Source organism: Pseudonaja textilis, chromosome 10 (assembly GCF_049901715.1).
Source record: "Pseudonaja textilis isolate UNSWEBS1 chromosome 10, rPseTex1.2, whole genome shotgun sequence".
NCBI lineage: Eukaryota > Metazoa > Chordata > Lepidosauria > Squamata > Elapidae > Pseudonaja > Pseudonaja textilis.
In genome coordinates this window covers 3,169,715-3,196,173 of record NC_141999.1, presented here as the reverse complement: position 1 = coordinate 3,196,173, position 26,459 = coordinate 3,169,715, and the positions used below count along the sequence as shown (strand labels likewise).

General features: G+C 44.9%; 1 protein-coding gene across 2 annotated transcripts in view; it reads left to right on the top strand.

The window, feature by feature from the left end:
* The window catches only part of LOC148124883 (uncharacterized), a 51,533-nt gene that overhangs the window by 10,539 nt on the left and 14,535 nt on the right, over positions 1-26,459 (top strand). For both annotated transcript variants that reach the window (XM_087939537.1, XM_087939536.1), the window contains exons 2-3: positions 481-735; positions 22,885-22,985. In XM_087939537.1, the coding sequence (XP_087795663.1) occupies positions 481-735; positions 22,885-22,954 (325 nt within the window). In that variant the 3' untranslated portion in view covers positions 22,955-22,985. The remainder of the gene's footprint in view (positions 1-480; positions 736-22,884; positions 22,986-26,459) is intronic.

The following is a 26,459-nucleotide window of genomic DNA, read 5'->3' as shown; positions in this document are numbered from 1 at the left end:
CCACAAAACTATCCCCTCTTTCCCCCCTCCCCCCTGCTCTTGGCCACCAATCCGGAAGATTGGCGAACTCTGCTATAAGGCACTATGAGGGGGGATATAAGTGCTATGCTATTTATTGCTACTTGCTGGTGCCTTGATTGCAATCCCAAACACCATCTTGATTTTTTTTTTTAATGTCGCCCCCTCCCCAGGGAAGCCCCCAGCTGGCAGATTACCGTCCAATATTAGCATGCCAGGTTCCCGGTGGCTCGGCTGTGCCTTTCTGGGTAGGGAGTCCAGAACTCTGTAACCTGAGCATGAAACAAGTGGACTTGTATAATCCAATAGGTTTCCACTCAGGTGAGTCTGCCAGGTGTCTTATCGATGCGCTTCCTGGACACTGTATCCCATAAACTTTATGCAAGGATAATTAGATTCTTTTCATGCCATGTGAATCCAACTCTAATGAGCTCTCCTTCTCTGGCTCCTTCTTCTCTGCAGGAAACCACGCGCTCCTCCTCCCCGGCGGGCGATAGAGGAGATGCCCTGGAAAAGGCTGGTCAGCCTCCATCCGGCTACTTACTCCAGCCGCCAAGGCCTGCAGGACTACTGGATCAGCCCCCAGAGGCGCCATCCAGCAGGCAGCACAGAGCGCACTTCCAGAAAGCGGTGGCTGATCCTTCCAGGAAGCACCGGGGTCTCAGATGTGGAGTCTGTCCACTGGCCAAGCTCAGGACAGTACAGGCACAAACTCATGTGAGTAGGGAGGCTGGGCTGGCCACAGGCAACCCTGCTCCCTCCAGCTTATATCCCCCATGCAAAAGGACCCATCTGAATGTTCTGCCAGGATGAGTTTGGTGCTTCCAGCCACTTGGTGCTTGCTTTGTCCTCATGCTGTAGACCTGTGATGGCGAACCTATGGCAAGCGTGCCGGAAGTGGCACACAACCGGTTCTAGTGAATAGACAGGCGGCCTGGTAGCATCCCACCCCTGATGCGTGGGTGGGTGGGAGACATGCATGCATGGGCAGAGACATGCAGCATGCACAGAGGAGCCTCACATGCATGCACAAAGAGGGGGTCGCGTGCACATGTGCAGGGGGCGAGGGGAGCCCACGCACACTGCCTTCTGGGTGCTGGCATGCGAGCGCAAGCCCAGTTTTCGACACAGCGAGCCCCGAAAGGTTAGCCACCGCTGCTGTAGACACACCTGATGTGCTGCAGGGCTGAACTGGAGAGTTAGTACACATGGATGTCTTTGGACCCTCACAACGAACCCAGAGGAAGATTTCCCAGCTAAACCCCACCACCCAGCCCTGCCCTGTGCTGCTGCCCTCTCCCCCTTCCCCAGGCAGGGAGGGGCAAAAGATTGGAGCTTCTCCAAGGACTCCACCATCCCCTTGTAGCTGTACTGGGAAAGGGGGAAACAGGGTGAAGGGGGCTGGACCTTGGAGCTGGCTCCACGCGGGTGCTGGTTTTGATCTTATCCAGAGGGAGCGGAGAAACGGGGAGCTTCAGTGCCTCCCTTCCAATGATACGAGAGAGAGAGAGAGAGAGAGAGAGAGAGAGAGAGAGCATGTGTGTGTAAGTGTGTAGGTGTGTAGGTGTGTGTGTGCATGTGAAAAACCTCCCATCTACCCCTGTGCCTGCTCTTAGCAGAGGGTGTCCATTTTCTCAGGGCAGAGAGACCAGGTCAATCGTGTTGTGCCAACAGGGCTGAATGCCTTGCAGGCCTTTTGTCGATTGGCCGGGATACGTGGTTCCCTTCCCCATCCAGCCTTTTCTGAAAAGGAGGGAAGAGGCAGCCAAAGCTGGAGGAAGCCTTTTCTGGCCAATTCACGGGCAAAAGGAAAGGGGTGGGGGTATGGGGGGTGGGGATTCAGACTCAAGGAGAACTTTGGCAACAGAAACTTGGGCTCCATCATGTCCAACCCAGCCAGCCAGCCAGCCGGCCACTCAAATGCAAATCGGCTCCTGGCAGTTGCTGGGCTACAGGCTCCTGCCTCGTAGAGCCTGTCAGCCAATGAGGGTTTTTTCAAGTGATGTCATATTGCTAGCTGATGGGTCATTGGCCAGGACAAGCTCACCCTTCAATATTCTGCTCGGTGGTTACCTGGATGAAGGTGGATCTGGGGCTGGACCGATCCTGTTTTCCATGCTGGCCGAGACATTGCTGCTGTGCTCCCCCCGCAAGTCCCCTCGTATTGTGGCTCCCAATCAGGGCCCGGGGGTGGGTGGGGGGAGAGGGGAGGGGGGAGAGGGAGGCAAGAAGCAACCAAGAAGGTTCTCAAGTTGCAGCCATTCCTTCCAGAGGAGAAATGTCAGGCAATGCCCCATTTGGACTCTTTCCTGGCCAGTTTAAGAACAGGCACATGCCAAAGGGTGCCCCAAGTGGGCACTTTCACAGAAAAGTTTTAAAAGAGCTGGATTCGGGAAAGGGGAGCTTTTCCCCGTGCCCACTTGAAAGCAGAGCGGAAGCTGAAGTGGAGCTTTCTAGACCAGGGCATTTCCTGACAGTGAGAACCAATGAGCCAGTGGAGGTGCTTCTGTCTGTCTCTCGATAGGCTGAGCTGATTTCTGAGGACACGCCTCCTTGAGGCTCCTCCTTAGCGCCCCCAGTTTTGGTGAAGTCGAAGTGATAAGTTCATCGTTGCTCTTCTTCACCTTTGCCCACTAGACTTGGCCAGGAATGGACCCACACCAGACTGTCTCTGGGTGGGTGGGTTTGGAAGCTCTTTACAGCTCGTAGAGAATGGGCGTGTCAGGTAAGCACCAACGCCCCTTCTCCTGAGAGCTGTTCCAAGCATCCAGGCATGGGACATACCAAAGCTGGCATATCCTACGGGAGGGTCTCCCCCTTTTTACCTGTCGACCCGTTGCAATACCCATCTGCCGAAGGCTGCTTCAGCGGAAGCAAAAACGCCCAGTTTATAGTGCCTTGTGAAAGGCGATGGTGAAACCCACGTGGCCGCCCTGCAGATCTCATCGATCGACACTTGAGTAGCCCAAGCAGCCGATGTTGCGGCACTCCTAGTTGAATGTGTTGTGATGCCTGTAGGCATAGGCAGTGAATGAGTCTCATAGGTCTTTGCAATCGTGGCTCATAGCCCCCTGCCAACTGTCGAGGACCTGACTTTCCTTTCTTGAGTAGAAGGTTGAAAGGAGACAGTGCCTCCATCTTCCTAAAAGAGGCTGTCCTGTCTATGTAGATTTGGAGGGCACGTCGTACATCTAATCGATGCCATTGTCACTCTAGACCATGAGATGGTCTAGGACAGAAATTGGGGAGTATCAACTCCTGTGCTCGATGGAAGGTACTCTGATTGGCCATATATCACTCAACAGCCATTGATTTATCTTGGCTGCTGAGGTTCTGTATATTGGGAAGGAGGCAACTTGCAAACCTTCGTGGTTGCTTTTTTTTTGCCCCATTTCGCGATCTTCCTTGCCACCGTTGTTAAGTGAATCACTGCAATTGTTAAGTTAGCCACATGGTTGTTAAGTGAATCCGGCTTCCCCATTGACTTTGCTTGTTGTGGGAGGTACACTGCAACAGTCATAAATTTGAGTCAGTTCCCAAGTGTCCGAATTTGGATCCTGTGACCATGGGGATGCTGCAACACCTGTAAGTGTGAAAAATAGCGATAAGCCACTTTTATTCATGCTGTTGTGACTTCAGACAGTCACAAAATGAACTGTTGTTAAGGCAGGAGCTACCTGTATAGGTTTTAATTATCAGTTTAGGCATCTAACTTTTAGAGGTTCTTCTTCAACTGCCGTCTCAATTGTCTCACTTTATGGAACAGTCTTATTGTACCTTAATTATTATGGAGCTGTGTTTGCATTACCAAACTGAATAAATTTCAAATTGAACCTGAAGGATTGCACAGCTCTGGTTTCTAATGAATAAAAAACTGTATTGGAAGTGCATTCATAATATATGGATGAAGAAACATCTAATAAATTAACCTTTGGGGAGAGGGTGTGTTCTTCCTTAGAGGAAGATGGCGCCTAAACACACAAGTCACTCCTGTCTGTCTGCAAAATTTATATTTTTTCCCCACTCGCTTTTCCCTTCAGTCTCAGTGTTTTTTTGGTCACACTTTCAGAAATGGCACACCCTGATTCCTAGGGTCATGGCAACCATATCATTTTTAAATAAAATTCCTTTCCAGACACCCATGCTATTGTTCATGCTGAACTCTGTTCTTTAGATGCCACTTTCTCACCCAAAGCCATCTTAAAGAAAAATCTCTGGGTGCTTTTGTGACGAAACCTTTTAGCAAATGTGCTAAAATGCAGTGTTTGAAAAATAACAAGGTGATTTGTTTTTCTTCAGGGAAGTTGCTGAAAAGAGGTGCTGGTTACACCTCTTTTTCCCCTAGCAGGGAAAATAAAATTAGAGTTTTTGATCAGCATTTATGAAACTGATTGTGGAGATATAAAATTGACAGTGTCGGATTCTAAAATTGCATTTCAGATGGAAAAACTGGCAAGGGAAAAAGGATGGGAGAACCGTGTGACTCCTCCAGAAGATTCGTGATCAGGAAAATAGGAGTTTCCTGTTGAAAACTCGGTGATTCCACTTATCTCAGTGCTATGAGGATTCGGGAAGGCAATCAAAGCTGGTTATTTCAGCAGGCTGTTCAAGGGCAAATTTGAGAAGAATTGCTCCCGAATAGGAATATATACAGTTATATAGGCTTTGGGATTTCCTCAGCATAGGAATATTTGAGTGTACAGTACACATAGTCCTCAATTTACAACCGTTCATTTCACAATGGGTCAACGTAGGGGTGGGATTCTACCAGTTCACACCTATTCGCTAGAACCGGTTGTTAACATTCTAAGCAGTTAGGAGAACCGGTTGTTAGAAGAAATTACTGGCCTAATCCTGTAAGGAAGGTAGGAAGGAAACATTCTGGTGTTGCTTACAGAAACTGCCTCTCCGTTAACCCTTATTACATTCTTGGCAGGACTAGACTTCCTGTCTCAGGAACTTCTCTGGAGTTTTTTCCCCTCCTTTGCTGGTACTTTGCTTGTGTGGAGTGACCATTCAAAGTTACAATGGCACTGAAAAAAGTGACTTATGACCATTTCTCACACTTGCGACTATTGCAGCATCCCCACAGTCATGAGAGGCTAGGCGAGGAGATGCGTGCTTCAATGTGAGTGATGTTGAGTTGGCCACGCCCAGCCAGTCACATGACCACCAAACCATGCCCACCAACTAAGCCACACCCACAGAACCGGTTGTTAAAAATTTGAATCCCACCCCTGGTTCAAAGTTATGATGACTTGGGAAAAGTGATTAATGATTTGTATTTGCACTTACGACCACCACATCCCCCATTTGATCATAATTCAGAAGTTGGCAACCCGCTAATATTTACAACTGATTGCAGTGTCCTGTGGTCACATGAATGTGATTCATGATCGCTTTTGCCAATAATTGATAACGCCCATTGGAGAATTCGGATTGACTTAACTACTTCATGATTCCCTTAATCACTGCCATAAAAATTGTAGTAAAATCAAGGTCCAACTTGACTTCTGCCCACAATGAGTTACAATGGAAATTCGGTTCCCAAGTGTGGTTGTAAATGGAGGATTACTTGTAATCTTCTCGAGTTATTTGATTTTCATTGTTTACATATACCATGATTGTAAAATCAATCAACAAATCAATAAGGTTGGGACTTTGATCATACTATCATGGCTGCATCATGGCTTTTTTGAGCCACCTGCAGATGCCCTTGGGCTCAACCTTATTTTGCTTTCAGAGACCAGCTAAGATGCATGAATTGTTCAATACATTGGAAACCTAATAATTAAACAATGAAAAGTATTATAACTGGCTGGCAGTTCTCACTAGGATGTATCGATCTGCTTGTGTGTGGACCAACAGCCTTCTCTCTCTCATTCTGTCTCTATCATAACATCACCACATTTATAATTTTTTTCTGAAAACCAAAGGCAGACACTGTGTGGGACTAAAAGATGTCAGATATGCAGGTATTTATTTACATTTTTCTAGATGTAAGAAAAACCACTTCGATAGAGAAGTATAGGTGTTGGTCTAGAAGCCAGGAGTTCTAGTCCCACCTTCAGCATAAAAGCTGGTTGGATGACCTTGGGTGACTCACCAGGAGATGGTAAGTTCTAGTCCTGTCTTAGGCCTGAAAGCCAACTGTGGGCCAATCACTCTTTCTCAGCCCAACCCATCTTACAGGGTTGTTGTTGTGGGCAAAATAGGAGGAGGAAGGAGTATTATGCACGTTCACTGGCTTGAGTTATGTATAAAGTAATAAAGGTGGAATAAACATTGAATAAACAAACAAATAGTTTCTCTGTAGCTCAAAAGCACTCCTAATAGGCTGCAAATAGGTGGGTGATTGGCAGTGACTGTGATGGGAGAAAGAGAAACTGTGGAGAAAATCAAAGTTGCTTGATTCTTAGCCTCTTCCTGGTTTGCAGAACTTTTTCCTACTTTTTTATTATGGTTTCTGGAAGCTGCAGCAGCGTCCCCTGTCTTTTATCTGCCTTGGCTGCTTGGCTCCCCCATCTGCTGCAGCTTTCCTGCTCTGTGGTCCCAGATGGAGGTCTTCTTTCTCCATCTGCCCCTCCTTTAATGGGGTCTCGGGGAGCGGCCTGCACGAGGGAGAGACAGACCGAGGTGGGGAGGCTGCAGGAAGGAAGAGAGAGCTTAATTGGTCCGCTCAGTCACAGTGTTGCATTGTAGGGATTTTTTTCTGCCAAAAAATGGCCCGGTTAGGAATCTGAGCTAATCACATAAAGAAATCCGGTTTAACTATCTTTTAAAGGCAGTGTTTCTCAACCTTGGAAAATGGAAGATGTGTGAACGTAGCTGGCTGGGGAATTCTGGAATTGAAGTCCACACATCTTAAAGTTCCCAAGGTTGACTAACACTAGTAAATAGAGAGCAGGATTTGTTTAACAATTGATCCAAGCCAACGTTTGTGTTCAGATTCAGGGCTGTAGAGTGTTTTGGAGTCACAGTTGCTACAGTTTCTCTGTTGACATATCTAAACTGTGTCCACTTTTCAAGCAGGAAATTGCCGGAGAGTTTTTTTATTAAGTGCATCTTGTAAATGTTGAACTTAGGTGGGTCCTGCAGGCTGATATTCGTTTATTTGTTTAATTAAATTTATATAGTCACCCAGAAAACAGAACATTTAAAAATAAAATTTTAGAAAACCATAACTAAAACCAGAGGAGACTGCCCTCAAGTTCTTACAAACAATGTATCTACACCAAGGCTCTTCAAACTTGGCAGCTTTACAACTTGTGGACTTCAATTCCCAGAATTCCTGAGATAACATGACTGGAGGAGGAATTCTGGGAGTTGAAGTCCACAAGTCTTAAAGGGGCCACGGCTGGAGTCCCCTGCTCCAAAGCATTCGTAGGACCCCTGATTCACGGAGTCTCCCTATGGCCTGACCTCATTCTCCTCCTTCACAACTTCCACCCCATTTATTCCCACCCCAGATCAGCAGGAGAACATCTTTGCCAGTGAGTTCAATCCTACCTTACAGGGTTGTTGGGAAGGCTACTAACAACATGCAAAGTGCTTGAATACTCCCAACATGCTAGCACAAAGGTCTTCAAACTTGGCAAGTTTAAAACTTGTGGAGTTCAACTCCCACAATTCCTGAGCTAACATGACTGGAGGAGGAATTCTGAGAGTTGAAGTCCACAAGTCTTAAAGCTGTCAAGTTTGAAGACCCCTGGTCTATACTTTCATGGGATCCTGAAGCCTATTGACAAAACTATTTCATGAGATTTGCAGAAATTCAGTAGGATCGGAGCCAGTCTATAAACAATGACAGTAAATGTCTATTTTTAGGTAATTTCCAGTAGTGATTCATATAAATCAAAAGCAGTAGATAGATGAATGAAATAAAAGCAATGGATATATTATGCGTCAAAAACAAATCCAACAGCAAGGTCACACATAGAATACATATAGAATTGGAAGGGACCTTGGAGCTGTTCTAGTGTAGTCTCTGCCCAAACAGGAGACCCTATACCATTCTGGATAAACAGATGTCCAGTCTCTTCTTAAAAACCTCCAGTGATTGGGAAACCAGAACTTCTGGAGGCAAGCATTTCCACTAATTAATTGTTTTCACTATCAGGAAATTTCTCCTTAGTTCTACATTGGGTCTCTCATGGATAAGTTTGCATCCATTACTTCTTGTCCTGCCCTCTGGTACTTTGGGGGATTGGTTGCCCCCCCCCCCCTTCCTCTTTGTGACAGCCTCTCAAATATTGGAAGATTGCTATCATGTCACTCTCCAGTCCTTCTCCTTGTTAGACTAGATGTAGAAGTGTTCTGTCTCACCTGTGACCACGAGGTGAGAGTCCAAGTTTCCAAAGGAATATAAATAAACAGACAAGACCAGGAACGACAGAGTTAAATTCCCTTGGCTGGAGAAGTACTTGGCAGTCTTCCAAAAGCTGCCAGCCAAGTCCGATAACAAAACAAGACCATAAATCAAAGGCAAACACCGCACAGAGAATTTGTCAAAGCTTCTATCCCAAATAAACAAGTTGGCCCGAACGAGGATTCAGAGCTAACACGCCCCCTTTTATTCCCTGAGGGGGCGTGTCAGTCTCTTATCTCAATCCCTGATTTGACATTTCCTTTTACGTTGCATTTCACGTCTATGTCTACGTCTTTGCCTTGCATCAAACCAGCATTCCTCGGCTTGATCCTCAGCCAAGTACTCTGGCATGCTCTCCTTATTATCTGCTGACACCTGAGGCACAACCAGGGAGGAAGGTCCTGGGGAGGAAGATGATTCCGAATCCTCCAGCAAAGCAGGCTCAAACCTCAGAACCAAATCCTCCTCTTCCTCATGGCTCAAGTCTGTGTCCTCCAGCAAATCAGGCTCAAACCTCGAGGCCAAATCCCTCTCTTCCTCATTGCTTAAGTCTGTATCTTCTAACAAGGCAGGCTCAGACCTCCGAGTCACAACATAGAAGTATACATAGGTATGGATTTAGGAAATACATTATCTGGAATGTTATAGTAGAATCCAATGACTTTCTTATGGTCTTTGGTTCTTATGATGTAAAGGGGCTACGGTTGAGGAGCAACGCAGTCTAGCCCAGGGGGCTCCAACTTTGGCAACTTTAAGACTTCTGGACTTCAACTCCCAGAATTCTGGGAATTGAAGTCCAGATGTCTTAAAGTTGCCAAGATTGGAGACCCCTGGGCTAGACTGTGATTTGTTGAGTACTTTTCATGGCCCCAGTGAGGGTGATGCTTTTAAGGTCATGCTTATGTACTGTACTATGGCATAGTGAAACAGGTGCTAGTGTTTGGAACTGGGATGCATCCTGGCTCTTTTGCAAGTCTGAACATTGAATTAGTGATGCCCAGTCACAATATACGATTATCTCAATCCATTTTCTTGTGGCTTTGTAGATGATATAAAGCTAGTGAGTCGTCCCTGTAAAGTCAGGAATTTTTTAAAAAACTCAATATCTGCATTAAGTACATGATGTATAATTGTGTCCATTGCAGGCACACACATCTTAAGGACAAAGTTTTCCTGAAGCAAGGGCTGGATATGTTAGAAAGTACAACGGTTGATGTGGACTTGAGCAGTGGTGGGATTCAACTTTTCTGTGGGCATGGCAGGGGAAGGTTACTGCAAAATCCCCATTCCCTTCCCACCCCACTAACCTGCTTTCCAGCTCCGTTCTCCCATGCAGGGCAACCAAAGGAGACCCAACCAATCAGCTGGGACTCGGGAGGCAGAGAATAGATGGGGGTGGGGCCAGTCAGAGGGGGTATTTGCCAGTTCTCCAAACTACTCAAAATTTCCCCTACCGGTTCTCCAGAACTGGTCAGAACCTGCTGAATCCCACCTCTGGACTTGAGCCAAGATGACCTTAATTGAAGAATGTTCTGCAGGGAAGCCCTCTGGATTTGGAGTATCAGGGGGACCGACAGACGTTTTCTGAAGGAGCAGGAAAGGTGGCCTCTCCACGTGAGCAGAAAGCACATCAAAACAAAGAGGTGAACCACCATCTGCCCCTTGGAAAAAAGCAGCAGGCCTGGGGGAAAGGAAGAGGGGAGACGGGGAGACCACATCGCTCAGCTGGAGCAAAAGAGCAAACCCACTGTGGCTTGGTGTCACTGAATGAAGAGAGTCTTATGGTAGCCCAAAATCAGGACTCTGGTCACACTTCTGCAAAGGTGCGACCAGCCTCCTGTGATTTTCTGCAGTTTGCATGACCAGAATGAGTAATCAAGGAAGAGAGTTCAGCGAGGGCTTCATGAAAACTGGTTTCAACCACCTCTTGGTCAACTTGGTTCCAATGCCCCCAAATGTCTGGCTCTTGCTGGCGAGTCTTGTCTCAACGTGAGCTGTGGGTGAGTCACACAGCACCACCCAGGTTGCATGGAACAATATGTTGGTGACAACTACTGGTTCCCTCACTACCACTTCTGAAAATAAACACACCTCCAAGAACTTTAGGACACAGCTGGGGGCCTGCGTTCACCAGCATTCACCAGTTTAGCCTAATGGTGAAGATACTGACAATAGGACGCAGGAGCCTGTGAGTTGTAATCCAGCATTATGCATGAAAGCGGCTGAGTGACACTGGGCCCCCCTCTCAGCCCATGGGGAAAATAGAAGAAAACCAGAGGATTAGGTATGTTCACCCCCTTGAATTATTTATAAAGTAACAAAGATGGGATTGGGACAACAATACATAAAAGAATAAAATAAAATAATAAATACAATAAAATAAAATATCCTGAGTTTATGTGACCTTCTCAGCCAGTTTTTGATAAAGAAAATCAATGGGGTAAAACCAGATTCACTTAATGACCACATGGTTCATATAACAACTATAGTGATTGACTTAACAACCATGGCCAAAAAAAAAAGATCATAAAATCAGGTGTGACTCGCTTAAGAAATGTCTTACTTACGGTAGCAACGGAAATTCTGGTTCTAATTTTGGTTCTAAGTTGAAGTCTATCCTTACTACAGCATTAGCATCCCCTGAAGAGAGCTACACTTAGTGCATGTTTAAAAATACAATAATGAAATAAAATGGTTCTTTTTAAAGACCACCAAACCTATTTTTATAAGGAATCCATACAAAAATTAAGCAGTTTTGGAAAGTGTCTCTTAGGCCCTGCTGGGCAAAGACACCCAGAGTCAGGCGTCTCTGCAGCTGGAGCCCAGACCACCTTAGGGGTCCCACGACTTCAGGACCAGGTGATGGAGTGCCTTTAGGGGTCACTAGGAGCCAGGTAGCTTGCACCCTTTGCTTACAGCAGCCATTCCCATCCTTGATGAGCCATTCCTAGTTTCTATGTTTGGAGAAGAGTGAGTACCTTGGAATAGAGACAATTAATTGCCTTTGCTGTCAGCTGGGTTAAGATAAGGTCATCTTGAGGGGGTGCCATTAAACAGTGGGGTGCCTGGGCATGTTTGCACGATGGTTATGTGGTTTGAAGAGAAATGCTCTCCACATCAACAGGCAAAGTGGCCCTTCCACGCATTAGAATTCAAGAAGGCTCTGGTGGGGATGTTTGTTAAGTGTTGTTCTGGCAATCAGACCTGCATTTTTTTTTCTGCGCTGCTTTGTCCCCCCAAAGGGATTCTTAAGGTGCCTTTTTAAAAAGTCACCCCAAATTCACCACAAACACGAGCTGCTGCCCTTATGCACGAAGCGTCATTCTTTTGCACCTGGCTCCTGGGCACACCTGCTCGGCTCGTCACTTTCTGCCCACCACATGGCATTTGTGTGGTGCTACTTGTGCACTGGTGAGATGCAGAACAGAGCAGGCTTGACAGCCTGGGGGAGAAAGGGGGACGCCTCAGGCAAAGGAGAAGCTATTTTGGCTACCGAGCGGCCCCAGAACAGCCAACTGCCTACACGGGAGAGCAGGTGGCTTTCTGAATTACTGCATCAGGCTTTGCAGCAAGCAAACAGCAGATGGGCTGGAGGGGGAGAGGCAGCTAAGGGGGAGGGGACCTCGCTAAGCCAACTCCTGACGCTTCCTATAAATACTGCACCACCTCCCAGCTTCCTGCTGATCTGAAATTGACGTTTTTAACTGGTCTCCCGGTCCCACCGGGGAGAGACTGAGCTGCAGCTCCGGAGAAGGGAGGAGGTAGCCCTTCTTCTTGAGCGCCAAGCTCTTTGTTGCAGAAAAAGGGTTTGCTTTTTCATCCAGGGACCTCATTTCCACATTCAGGAGAAGGAGCTCTGAAGATTTTAACAAGTTCAGTACAAGACTAGTACAAGCTAGGCTTCAAAGCACCCCGAAGAGATGGCAGTAACAAGGCCAAGGAGCAAAACCCGCTGCTTTGTGTGCATTGCACGGTGGCTGGTTGCAGTACAAGCAAACAGTCGTTATCAAATCATCAGCATTTGGGTGTAGTTCTGTGCAAAGTCCATCTTGGTGGTGAATAGCAATATTTAAAAGCCCAAGAGCTCTGGGAACAAAAGGCTTCCTCTCAGCATTTCAGGAAGGAAAAAAGAAACCCACCAGGCAGAATTCCTGTCTATTGCTGCAGTCTTCCCCGGATCACAAGGAAGCAGCAATTGAACCACGGTAGCTCTTGCTGAAAAGGTTGGACAGCAATTCCCAAAATTCACAGCCATCTTGGGAACGGCAGTCCTATAAATCTGGAGAAGGCAAAGCTGTTCAGAAGGTTGGTTTGGTAAGTTGGATCTCAGGGTGCTGCAGTTGAAACCAAACCAAATCAATGAAAAGGCAGTTTTCAACAAGAGCGTTTCCACCTTCAACTTAACCGCTGGATTCCGGTACCTAACTCAGCTGGAAACAAACTTAACACTCTTTTTTCCAGATTAAAGCATCTTCCACTGCATTGGTCTCTGTGATGGCCTGTGCTGTGTTGTCTTTGGCCCAGAATGCAGTCAGCGCGGCCTTGGTAGATTCTCCTGTATCTTTATCTTTTCCTTTCTGTGGGCAGTTCTTTGATCACAGGTGGTTTCTACAGTCAGGCCTTTTGTTTTGAAATACCTGTCCCTCCCCCACCCACCCCCAATACCCTCGTACCTGATAGCTTCCAGTATGGTGCATCCTGGATGTTGGTTCATTAAGAGAAGGAAAAAAAAACTGCACAATTTTACCAGTTTTCATAGCTCTCTCACAGGAAAGGAAGGAAGGAAGGAAGGAAGGAAGGAAGGAAGGAAGGAAGGAAGGAAGGAAGGAAGGAAGGAAGGAAGGAAGGAAGGAAGCCCACCTTTCTGTTGTCAATGAACTTGTAGGAAAAAAAAGACCACCATTGTATCATTATTCCTTTTACTTGCTCTGTAAGGAAAACTGACAGAACGCTTGACAATTTCACATCTTTTTTTTTTAAAGTCCAGTTTCATCAGTCCCACCACCCTAGGTGAAATGGTGTGGGAGGGAGGTACCCACTGTCCAAACAGGACAGGAGCCAGCTGGAGGGGTGAAGTTTGACTATGACGAAATGAAGCTGAACAGGCCACCCCTTGGGTAAGCCAGCAGAAGGATCCTCTTCCCACTTCCTCCACTTCTGACACAGGTGAAAAAGGCAGTCCGTAAGTCCTTTTTTAATGGGTTTGGGCAAGTGGAGCAAGTAAATCCAGGTCTTCTCAATCTTCATGAAATGGCCTGCTGGTTGTGCGAACGGCCCCGTTTGGTCAAGTCATAAAGAGCAGCTGCAGCCAACCCAGGCAAATCTCCTTCACCCTATAGGAAAGGAACTCCTGATGGTTCTGTACATACTGCTCCTGCCTTGGGGATGGGGGGTGGAGAAACTTCTGAGTAGTGACACCTGCCCTTTGGGACACACAACCCCCTCTCCCCCTCCTCCCCCCCAGATCAGGCAGGCCACTATCTTCCCAGCCTTCCAGAAAGTTGGAAAGACTTGGAGCCTTGGTGGCGCAGTGGTTGGAGTGCAGTACTGCAAGCTACTCTTACTGCAATTTGACAGATCGAATCCCACCCGGCTCAAGGTTGATTCAGCCTTCCGTCCTTCCAAGGTGGGTCAACTGAGGACCCAGATTGTTGGGGGAAAGAGGCTGACTCTGTAAACCGCTTTTAGAGGGCTGGAAAGCACTATAAAGTGGTATAGAAGTCTAAGTGCTATTGCTATTTTCCCTCAAACCTTGGGGTGAGGTTAGGCTGCAGCCCAGGAAAGCACTACAGCAGTTACAATACATGAGTGTGTGCTGTGTTTCGGGGGGAGGATTGTGCTATTTTATGATTTTTATGCTTTTTTATTGTTTTTTATTCTTCTATTCCTGTTGAGAGCCATCCAGACTTATGTTACGTAAGACGGGTGGCTATACAGACCTCTTAAACAAATATATTGAGACACAGATTGTGGGGCTGAAACTTCCTAGCGTCACCAGCTCATGATGAGCTCCAAAAACCAGGATGACTGTGGGACCCTCCGGGCTTCCTTGGATCTCTAGGTGTCCCCACAGAAAGCACGTTACACAATGCAGTGGCTGCGTGGGCAGATTGCATCTAGGTAATCTTTGACTTACAACCACCATGGAGCCTGGGTTTTCTGTCATAAAGCATGGCCATCATAAGCCAAGGCACCCGTGTGATCGAATTTTTACAACTTTCGTGGTGGTTGTTAAGTGAGCACTAAGCGACGCAATGGGCATATTTTCCTGGAAAGCTACCCAAAAGGCTAGAAACTGGCAAAATAGTTGGAATCCCAGTTAAGCCACTGTGCAACACTGCAAACAGCTATAAAGGTGAGTTTGTCGCTAAAACCCAAAATGTGATCATGACACTATGTGTGTGTGCTTGTGTGTGTGTGTGTACGGGTGCTCTGAACTAGATCATCACTAGCTTTGGAGGGAGAGGGTTGTCCGTCATAAATTTCAATGCTTGCCAAGCAACCAGTTGTTAAGCAAGGACTACCTGTAAAATCACGGATTGCTTGACTGTGGTTCGTGGATTCAGTCTGGGTTCACACAGCCTCAAACATACTTTAGAAACGACTTTAGCAGATTTAAGCAAACCACACGGTATTGATTATCAACTAAGCTCCTAATTGCATCTTTCTTCCCTTCCCCCTTTTCTTTTTGTTCATCTTACCACTGTGTCACATTATTTCCCTTTTCTCAGAACTGTTAACAGTTTGCATAAGTGAACTCTAATAAACAAAATTGCTGAATAAAATGCTGTTAAATCTGCAGCTGTAAGGGAAAGGAAGGACCATGAATGGGTATGGGAGAAAACGTGCAATTTTTAGTTCAATTTATTGTAAAGTTTTTTTTTTTTTTTAAAGCAGAAGCAAACATCTTTTCTTGTTTTTAGAATTCCTGGGCTTTGTCAGGATTAATCACGAAGGTTACTCTGGATTTCTGCTCATTTAATAACCCATGGTCTCATGCAGTGGTGGGATTCAAATTTTTTTACTGCCGGTTCTGTGGGCATGGCTTGGTGGACGTAGCAGGGGAAGGATACCGTAAAATCTCCAGTCAGAGGTGGTATTTGCTGGTTCTCCGAACTACTCAAAATTTCTGCTACCAGTTCTCCAGAACTGGTCAGAACCCGCTGAATACCACCACTGGCCTCGTGGCTGGGGCCGAACCTAGCAACTCTATTGTGAGTCCTTTGCTCTGAAAAAGTGCTTCTTGGTTTTCAGCGTAGATAATACAAATATTCAGCTGGATCACAGCCTTCAGGAGTCTCAGAAAAGCAGCCAGGAAGTATATGTGGTTTAACCACAAAGATGCCAAACGGGGGTTACTGTGCGATTGTCAAGCAAGTCAGAATGGCAGCCACAACTGTGCAGTTGAAGCTCCACACATTATCTTTTTATGTGCAACATACGTAATCTTAGCTTTAGAAGAGAATATTTGTAGCTCAAGTTTGAACTGTGAGAGACCCTTGGTGCTCTCTGAGCTTGGTGGTCCTCCTGCACACGGTTCATTACCCAACTGGGTAACATCATCTGTGGGGTTTGCTGTTCGGTTATATATACTGGCTTGTCTGTCAGTGTTGTTTTTATTTTGGTAATGCCTTGATTAGGCTGCTGTTTATTGTTTGTCTGACATGGTAATTGTTGATTTGGATATTGCTTAGTGCTTGATTCTGAAGAAGTTACTTAGTTGGGTAACTCCCAGAATTCCCCAGATAGCATACTGGTTGAGTTGAAGTCCGTGCAACTTAAAGTGTCCAAGGTTAAGATACACTGACATAAGCCGTGCCTTGGTGGATAGACCCCCCTCATCCATCTAGTCCACACTGTGTTCTCACAGTGGCCAACCAATTGCCCAGAAAGTACACTGACATCTTAGTAAATAGCCTCCAAAAGGAATCACTTTGCCATCACTGCTGATAAACGCTCATACCCACATTGGCCTCAAGATCTAGATCAAATCAAGAAATCAACTTTGCATGACAACTACATTTAGTACGCGTGGCTATGGTAACCAAATCCAAATCTTCTAAGTCTGATTATTTATCCCCTCCCTTTCTTTTAAGCATGTGAATTAAGGGGATGCCTGCCTGAGACATCATTCTTCATTGTTTGGGCTTAGGTATTGCTTCCCTTCTCATAGGTTTGGTCACATATCTTCCCACTCGCCGTCAAGGCCATCACCTTTATTCTCTACATCCCATGACTTCCAGGAACTGGCCTAACTCTTTTGGAAGCTAGCCAAGCTGCTGAGCCACACATCTCATGGTAGCGCAACTTCTCATGGTATTGTGTGCCTTGCTACCTTCAACTGCTCATCAGTTGAATCAGGGCAAAGCAATAGACACAATCTACATAGACTTCTGTGAAGCCTTTGATTCAGTGGTACACAACAAACTACTCCTAAAACTAAAATCTTATGGTATCTCTGGACACCTGCATAACTGGATAGAAGCATTCCTGTCAAACAGACAACAAATGGTCAAAATTGGGAGTGTCCTATCAAATTCTGTACTGGTCCACAGTGGTGTCCCCCAAGGCAGTGTTCTAGGACCAACTCTCTTCATACTTTATATAAATGATCATATCAAGAGCAACTGCATTCTCTTTGCTGATGATGTAAAGCTATTCAACACCACAGACAATACTGCTACCCTTCAAAAAGACCTTGACTATGTATCAGAATGATCAAACAAATGGCAACTTCAAATCTCAACAAATAAATGCTCTGTCCTACATATTGGCAAAAAAAATCAGAAAATAAAATACAGGCTGAATAGTCAAGACCTTGTTGATGATCCAAACTCTGTCAAGGATCTTGGAGTACTCCTCTCAAATGACCTAAGTGCTAGAGCCCACTCTAACTACATAGCTAAAAAGGTGTTAAGAGTTGTTAACCTAATCTTACGTAGCTTTTTCTCTGGTAATATTACACTACTAACTAGAGCATACAAAACATTTGCTAGACCAATACTCAAATACAGCTCATCAGTCTGGAACCCACATTACGTATCTGATATTAACACAGTTGAGAAATTCCAGAAATATTTCACCAGAAGAGTTCTCCACTCCTCTACTTGTTACAGAATACCTTATGCCACCAGACTCGAAATTCTAGACCTAGAAAACCTAGAACTATGCTGCCTTCAGTCCGATCTAAGTATAGTATATAAAATGATACATTGCAATGTCCTACCTGTCAATGAATACTTCAGCTTCAACCATAACAACACTAGAGCACACAATAGATACAAACTCAAGGTAAACCGCACTAAACTTCATTGCAGGAAATACGACTTCAGCAACAGAGTGGTCAATGTCTGGACTACTCTACCTGACTCTGTGGTTTCTTCCCCAAGCCCCAAAAACTTTAACCTTAAGACTGTCTACTATTGACCTCACCCCTTTCCTAAGAGGTCTGTAGGGGGCGTGCATAACCGCACCAACATGCCTATGGTCCCTGTCCTATTGTTTCTTTTATATATATTTTTATTTTTCTTACATGTATCCATGTATTCATAACTATGTTTTTACTTATACCTATAAATAAATAAAATAAAAATCTATCAGCCTAGCCCAAAGAGACTCTGGTACAATTTCGGTCCCATCCATAAATGGCTTTGCTTCCACACTGCTTTCACCTTCACCTTGGCTCCTTCATTGTCCACCACCAAAGCAGCCCACCACAAAATCCCTACTATACCAGCTTCTGAGTCATTTTTCCAGGTCACTTTAACTCACTTTTTTTTTTTACTTCTGGCAACTGCCTGGACTAGTCCTGCAATTTTCTTGGCAATCTTTTGGAAGTGGCATTCCACTGCCTGCTTCTTCATAGGGCTGAGAAAGAGGGACTGGCCCAAGATCACCCAGCTGGCTTTATGCCCAAGGTGGGACTAGAACTCACAGTCCCAGGTTCTAGCCTGGTGCCTCCACCATCCCACCAAAAGGACACAATTAGCTGGCTTGAAGTCAAGGTAGCACCTTCCTTTGACATCACTGTTGGGTCACCACCATTTTCCTCAACTTCCACTACAGGTACTCCTCAATTAACAACAGTTCATTTAGTGACAGTTCAAAGTTACAATGGCACTGAAAAAAAATGACTTATGACCATTTGTCACACTAATGACCATTGCAGCATCTTTATAGTCACGTGATTTACATTCAGATGCTTGACAACTGACTCACATTTATGACACTTGCAATGTCCCCAGATTACACAATCCCCTTTTGTGACTTCCTGACAAGCAAAATCAATAGGGAAACTAGATTCACTTAACAACAGTGTTACTAATTTAAGAATTGCAGTGATTTGCTTAATGAATATGGTGAGAAAAGTCGTAAAATGGGGCAAACTCACTTAACAAATTGCCCACTGAACAACATAAATTTTGGGCTCAGTTGTGTTCGTAGGTTGAGGATTACCTACAGCATTATCCAAGACAGCTGGCGGAGTTAATTCCACCTCCCAACATCCACTAATATCTCAACAACCCAACCAAAACAGATCCCAAGGCCATCAGCCTCACTGGATGCCATCATCACCGTGACCACTCCTCTCTTCCAGTTTCAAATAGCATTTCCCAGTGTCTGGAATGACTCCATCAACTTTAGGACTTCATCCCTTCTCCTGCACCAATCCAGCTTATCAGCTTAATTCCCTACAATTCTGGAGAAACCTTTACCGCCGTTACTAACTCAAGAAGAGGAAATAGCAGAAGCAGCATCTGAGGAAACATTAAGAGCCTTTGCATAAAAAGAGTTCCCCTTCAGTGATTAAAAAAAAAGCTGGTCAGAAAACAACAAACAAAGCAATAGGGTGAGTACCAGGGCCTTACAATTCTGCATGAAAACTGAAGAGAATATCCCTACTAAACATGTATTTATCGTTTTAGGAAGCTTGCATGGCTGCCCATGTTAAATAACTAACTGTTGGCAATGATCCTTTGATCTATAAGAAAACAATATTTGAAAAATCCCACAAACAAAGTTAAAAAAGAATCCGGCACAGAGAAGAGAAAATTGAGGCACTCTATGAAACACTTTCAGAAAACAAACATGTGTAAATTGCACTCTGCTAATATCTTAGCCTCATGCCTGGCAACAAAATTAATTTTTTTACAGCCTTTTTGAAGGCCACAGGGTTGAGACTCTCCAAATCTCCTCCCTCTCCTCCTGGTTTGCAAACAGGCTTCTAATATCCCATGAGAAAAGGCAGGAATAGAGCCTGCTGGGCTGGCCATCCTCATTAAGGATGGAGGTTAAGGTCCCCCGGGACAGAAAATCATCCTAGTCTAGATGGCAGCTATTAGTCCTTTGAGGTAGACCTGACTAGGAAGCCAGGTGACAAGGTTTCCTAGTTGTGTCTACCTTGAAGGATTGCCATCTCCAGAGGAACAACAGATCAGGTGGTTATATAAGGGCCACTGACCACAAAGGGAGGAAAATGTTGCATCTGTTAAAACCCTTTTCCTAAAAATAGTTCTTAAATACACAGAGCACTGTGTACAAATACCTTGAAGCAAGGCTCTCAGACACATGTAGCAAAGGAGCGAACTTTTGTTCAGCCAATGCTTAAATGACAAAAATTAAGCCCTTTTTTGGATAGGTGACTATATTTAGAAAGTTGAGGGTGGAGAAGTGTCCCAACTTGAAACCTATCTGAACACAGTGCCTCTTTTATTTATTTATTTGGGGTTTTTTTTAATAAACTTTTACTAAAAATTTTAGAAAGAACATAAAAACTAATGCAAACTAATAAAAGCAGTAAGAGAAGAAAGGAAGAAGAAAGAAAAAAAGCAAGCGTACAGAAAGAAATCCTTAAAAAGCTTCCAATTTCATTTGCATCAAATATAAGTACAATTACAAAATTATCTTTTACTCTGATTACAAAAAAGCTTACTCTTTTCTATTATCATGTGCATTTTTTCTGTTTCATGCAAAAAATCTGTAGAGGTTTTCCATCTATAAATGTAGATTTATTTTCTCTAACCAAGGAGGTCAATTTAGCCATCTCTGCAAATTCTGTCTTCTTCCCCAACCGTTCTTCTGTTGTGGGTAGTGTCAACCCTTTCTACTTTCAACTAAGAGACTTCAGTTTGATTTGTTTGCTTGGTGTTTAGCAATAATAACAAAATTACCCATTGCTTAAATCTCTGTAGCACCTCTATTTTTCTCTTCAGTAAATAGCAGAACCCAAATCTGCTGTAGTCATCTACCATGACCAGCGCATACTTTGCTCCTCCCAAACTGGCTTGCATTGGCCCAACCAAATCTGCCTGTACCAGCTCTAGAGCTTTTGTTGTCTGCCTTGTTCTACTCTTATTCATGAAATACCTTGGACTTTGATGATTTACATACTGCACCGTCCAAGAATGCCTGATACCTTTTTAAGTTTATACCATCTGCAAACTGGTGCATCCTTTGCAGAACTCTGAAGCTGGCATGGCCAAGCTTTCTATGCAAGAGGTGAACACATGAATCTTGTTGTGCCACATTTCCAAATGTTTGGGCACATTGAACCTTTTGTCCCTGCAACACGTAAAGATTATCCTGCTTTATGTCCTGTGCACATACATTCCCATTTCTATGTGGTCTCAAATCCTTTTTGGTCTAGACTAGAGACACTCAGTAAATTATACTTCATTTCAGGCACACATAATATGTTACTAAACTTTTCCTTCAAACATGGAATCATGCCTTTGCCAGTGACTTCAGCCTTGCCAAGGCCACTGCATCACCTCCAGATGGATCCATTCTGAAAAATAATTTAGAATTATTAACAAGCGTTTGACTAGCCCCACTGTCTATTAACCATTTGTCTCTGCTATAGCTAATGTTTGCAACAGCAGCCTGTCCATCTGTTCTTTTTCTTCCTTGCAAATAGTCTTTCTTCAAATGATTTTTATCACCACATATGAAACACTGCCTTTCTGTCTTCTTTTCTGTTTCTTTCTTTGTAGAAAATCTTTGCTGGGCTGTAATCTGTTCTCTGCTCTTACTCTGGTCTTTGTAGACATCCTGTCTCTGCTCCTTGGGCCCCCACCTCAAAAATTTCTTCTCGTGGCTTTTTCTAAAATGGCACTTGTTTTTCTTCTGAAATCAAACAGTCCTTTAGAGCTTCCATTTGTAAGTCTTATTCTGGTTTGCACTCAAAAACTGCTGAAACAATGTCCCACATTTCACCAAGAGCACCCTCTGAGATTCAGAAATCTTCATTCCACACTGTTCCAACTCAATAAATAAAGTTTGTATTCACAGCAAATGCTGCTCCACACTCTCTTGTGATAGCAACTGGGCTCTGTATAATTGTCTTGACAATTGCACAATATTGCATGCTGATGCACTCAAATGCACACTTCTCAATTTCTGTCAACCCTCATTTGCAATCTTTAAATGAGCTACATTCAATAATTTTCTAAAGATTTTTAGATTTTCTAATCTTCTAAACTTAAGATGATGTAGGCCAGTACCTTATCATGCTGCCTTTGATCTGCTCTGCTAATGGAGCCTGGGTGGATTAACAACAATATCCCAGAACTCCTCAGTCTTCAGGAAGCATTCAAATTTTGCAGCCCAAACAATATAATTCTTCTGTCCCAATCAAGGCAGGGAGCTCTCCTGGAAATCATCAGCCATCCTGCAAGCTTTCTCAGCCTTGTTTTCTCTTACAGGCAGTCCTTCAGTTTAATTACAGTTCAGTCTTACGGTGTGCTCTGGTGTGCTCCTGGCCTATAATCTGTCACAGTTTGCAGCCATCCATCCATCCAGCACACAAGTAAATAATTCAGCAGGATTCATTTATATAAGAAACTTCTTTTTATACAATATTATAATATATATATATATATATTCTTAAGTTTTCGCGGGTACTTACATGTATGGTATTCGGGTTTGTTCGGGTATTTTCCCACATCATTATAGTTGTACTTTTAAAGTTGTAGCAACGTTTCGGCAGAATCTCATCCAGAAGTATTCAATCAATAATCACAGAAGCAATATGAACACAGAAGCAGTATAATACAGACACACACAGACACACACAGACACAGACACAGACACACATACATATATATGAGGTTCTCGGGTATTAGTATGTGGATCTTTGGTTATTGGTTTTCTCCCACGTAAGATTGGAGAGTATCTAGGCACGTTTCAATGAAGTCTCATTCATCATCTTCAGGCTTGTGTCTTCAACTCTGTGCTTCTCAGAGTGAAGAGAAGCACAGAGTTGAAGACACAAGCCTGAAGATGATGAATGAGACTTCATTGAAACGTTGCCTAGATACTTCCAATCTTACGTGGGAGAAAACCCGAATAACCAAAGATCCATATATATATATACGTCAGTGAACCTAAACCACGCCCAGGCTCTGAGCCATCTGGGTCACCAAACAGTCCCTGTTGGCTTTATTACCATGTCTATTCCAATTTATGAACTTTGTACACTGACAGACTTTCTCTTATAGATGGAAACACCACTGGCAATACCTGAACTATTACTACCTGGGCAAGAGGCCCTCCTACCGCTTCCTCTGAGTGATCGTCTGAACTCGACCCAAAGCTTCTGGTAAGTAGAAAAGGCTGGTTGAAGTGCAACCCCAGGGAAAAGGGGGGGGGGGCTAGGGGAATCTAGGCAAGACCTCTCTGCGAACCTTTGGACAGACTCCCCAAATCCTGAGCCAGCTTCTGGCAGGGAGTGCTGAGAAGCAAAACCCAACACAAGAGGCAAGGCTGGTTGGCAGTCATTCTCAGCCAAGGGGTTGGGTTGGGGAAATCCAGGTTGAGAGGCATCCTGGGGGTGGGTGGGAGATGAGGGGAGAACATTCTGAAAGCCGCCTTGTGTCCTTGTGACGTGTGTGAAAAGAGAAAAGTTTGAAGGTAGAGACGCCCCTTCCAAATTCATCTCCGTCTTCAACCCTGGAAGTTCCCAGTACGCTTTGGAGTCAGACACCCTTGCTTAGTACAATCTACTTGGCAGAGTGGTTGTTGTAGAACTATTGGAAGAGGGAGGACTATGCGCCCTTCCTCTTGCTTTTAAAGGGCAAGTGAGATGTACATCCAACAACAACAACCAGAAGAAAAAAGATAAATAAATCATCCCAACCCTTAACTGCAGGAATTGGCAAGGCAGTTAATATGCAGCTAGTCCTTGGCTTATGACCATTTGTTTAATGGCAGTTTGAAGTTACAGTGGTGCTGAAAAAAGTAGATTATGACCTTTCCTCGTGCTTAGGATCACTGCAGTACCCCGCATGCTCAGGTGATCAAAATCCAGGCACTTGGTAAGGGGCATTTATTTACAACAGTTATAGCATCCCAGGTGACGACACCATTTGCGACAAGCGGGGAGAAGAGACGGGCTTCCAAGCAAAGTCAGTAAGGGAAGCCATGATTCGCTTTATGACACATAATTTGCTCAACAATCATGGCCAAAATGCTCATAAAATTGGGTGTGAGTCACTTAACGACTGCAGAATGCATTGCTAAGCAACGGAAGCATGTTGTGGTTGTAAATCAAGCACTATCAATAGAAGGATCAGTTTTGAAAGACCAACCCGTGAAGCTGTTCCCATGGGCTCAGGAAGGCAAATGCTGCAGCCAAGTTGAAGAATCTGGCTTTCTATCTGTTTTGCCTTTGAAGGTGTTCAACTGCAATCTGTTAACACAGGATCAAGGATGGGATCCACTGATATCCTAATAACTTTTATTCTGGCTGGTTCCTTGTTCTGCAGTCGGTCTTCAGTGAAGCTGGAAGCTGGTTTCCTATGTTTTTCTTAAACAGAATACCGCTACTGTATCCGTCATCTCTCAAATCTCACTTCCACCACCACCCCCCTCTCCAAATTCTGCACTTGCCAAAAAAAGTGTCAGAGGAAGAACAGGCCTGTTTTTCTGCTTTTCTCACAATACTTGAGCCCAGGAGTCATAGAATGAAGTGAAATGGTGAGGGATTCAGCACAGAAGAATGGAAGTGCAGCTAAAACGTTTACTGTCCCTTTGCCGCCTTTGAGGTGTGAATTTGGATCACGCGATCATGGGGATGTCGCAAATGTTGTGATTGAAAAATGGTCATGTGTCACATTTTTCAACGCCATTGCAACTTGTCACTAAACAAATGGTTGAAAAGTGAGGACTATCCGTACTCTATAAAATCGGCCTTTATTCGTGAAAATTTACTCCGTACATGTTCCATGCAGGGGTGGCTAGGTGGGTGTGGCCATGTAACTGGGTGGGTGTGGCTTCTTCTTCCTTTTTTGCAGCACCCCCCCCCCCGGGCCTCAGGGGAGCCTCCGGGGGGGGGCGTTTTTGCTCCCAGAAGGCTTCCCTGGGGCCCAGGAAGGCAAAAAATGGAGCACCGGGGGGGTTCCCCTCCTCCCACGAAGCCCCCTTTGCCTCCTGGGCCTCAGGGGAGCCTCCTGGGTGAAGCCGTAAGACAGTGAGGGGGATCTTGGCACAGCTGATCATTGGAACAGCTGATCGTTGGGAGGGGAAAAAAAGAAACACAGTAAGGAGTGACTGGCCAGGGGAGAACACAGTCAGTGATGTCGGGCATGCTGGGAGGGGAGGGGAGGGGTGGGTGGAGAGGGGCTGGGACAGCCAGGGGCACGATTTGCTGGATCTCCAAACTGCGCAGAATCATAACAACCGGTTCTATAGAACCAGTCCAAACCGGTACAATTCCACCCCTGGTTCCACGATGTGATGTGATTGGCATTCCCGGGCTCTGTTCACCTCCTCTGTTCATGATGTCAAACTATTCTGAATAGGGATAGACAGAGGAAGAAAATTTTAATATACATCTCAATAGGATTTTTTTCATTCTTTCCCGATTCAAACTTTGTAAGGAGATGAGATGCTATTTATTCCAACCCTCATTTATCTGCCAGGAATATTCGAATTTTGGGGGCAACCACCGCCTCCTGGAGATGGTATGGATCTTATAGCTTTATTCAACAACTCCAAATGTATTAATAGCAAGCAACCGTGGCTGCAGCAATTACACCATAAGAATTGTGATAATGCAGTGTAAAATGTGCTGCATGATGTTATTCAGTATTAACATTAACAACAATAATGTTAATGTTAATAATAAACCATTAATACACTATATACTATAAGACCGTATAATCAGTGGTGGTATCCAGCTGGTTCACACTGATTCCATAGAACTGGTACCTCATCTTTTGTTCAGTTTTGTGAGCCGGTTAGAAGTGTTCTGGAAAAAAAATCTGTGTTTTCTGGAACACCTCTGGTTTTCATTCAACTTCTTTCCAGGTGGGGAAAAAGATAAAAAAAAAACCTCCCCCAAAAGTCCAAGAGAAGAGTGACGGAAACCTTCGGTTACATCACTCAGGCAAAAACTGTCGCATTGGGTGTTGGCGGGGCCTGTGCGCAAGGCAGCAGCCCAGGGCCAAAGCATCGGTGGAGCATCAGAGGATCAGAGATAATGCTGAAGCGAGTGGACATCCTGCCGCCCATGCCAGTTGCCCCTTCCCGGCCAGAGCTGGAATGCCGCTGCGTTTAAGTGTCAGTAGATGCCGGCCTTCCCTTCAGCAGACCTGGGCAAGGGCTGGAGAGAGATGGGCCCATTTCATCACCTGGTGCCCAGGTGCCCTCGCTTCCCCCGAGCATTTCCTGGCCTACTTGATTTCCAGCTCTGTTGCATTTCTCCATCGCATTTCTCACTGTCATGTGCAGGGAAACAAAAGTTGGTGGAACTAAAAATACAGTTCAATCAATTCCAACTTCTCATGTAAAAGAAAAAAAAAAGATCTGGTGAAGTTGGGAGTGATTGATTGAACTTTTTTTTTTTTTAGTCCCACAAAGGTATTTCCCTGCACATGATGAGGAGAAACGTGATGGAGAAATGTGACAGAGGTGGAAATCAGGCAGGCAAAGTAGTGCCTGGGGGAAGTGAGGGCATGGTGGGGGGGGGGGGAAGCTCTGTGGCACGGCGCTGTGCTGCAATGGAGAAATGGGCAATGGAGCGGCCAGCGCGAGGAAAGGAGGAGGCCGCTTTCCCTCTTCTCCTTGCTTCTCC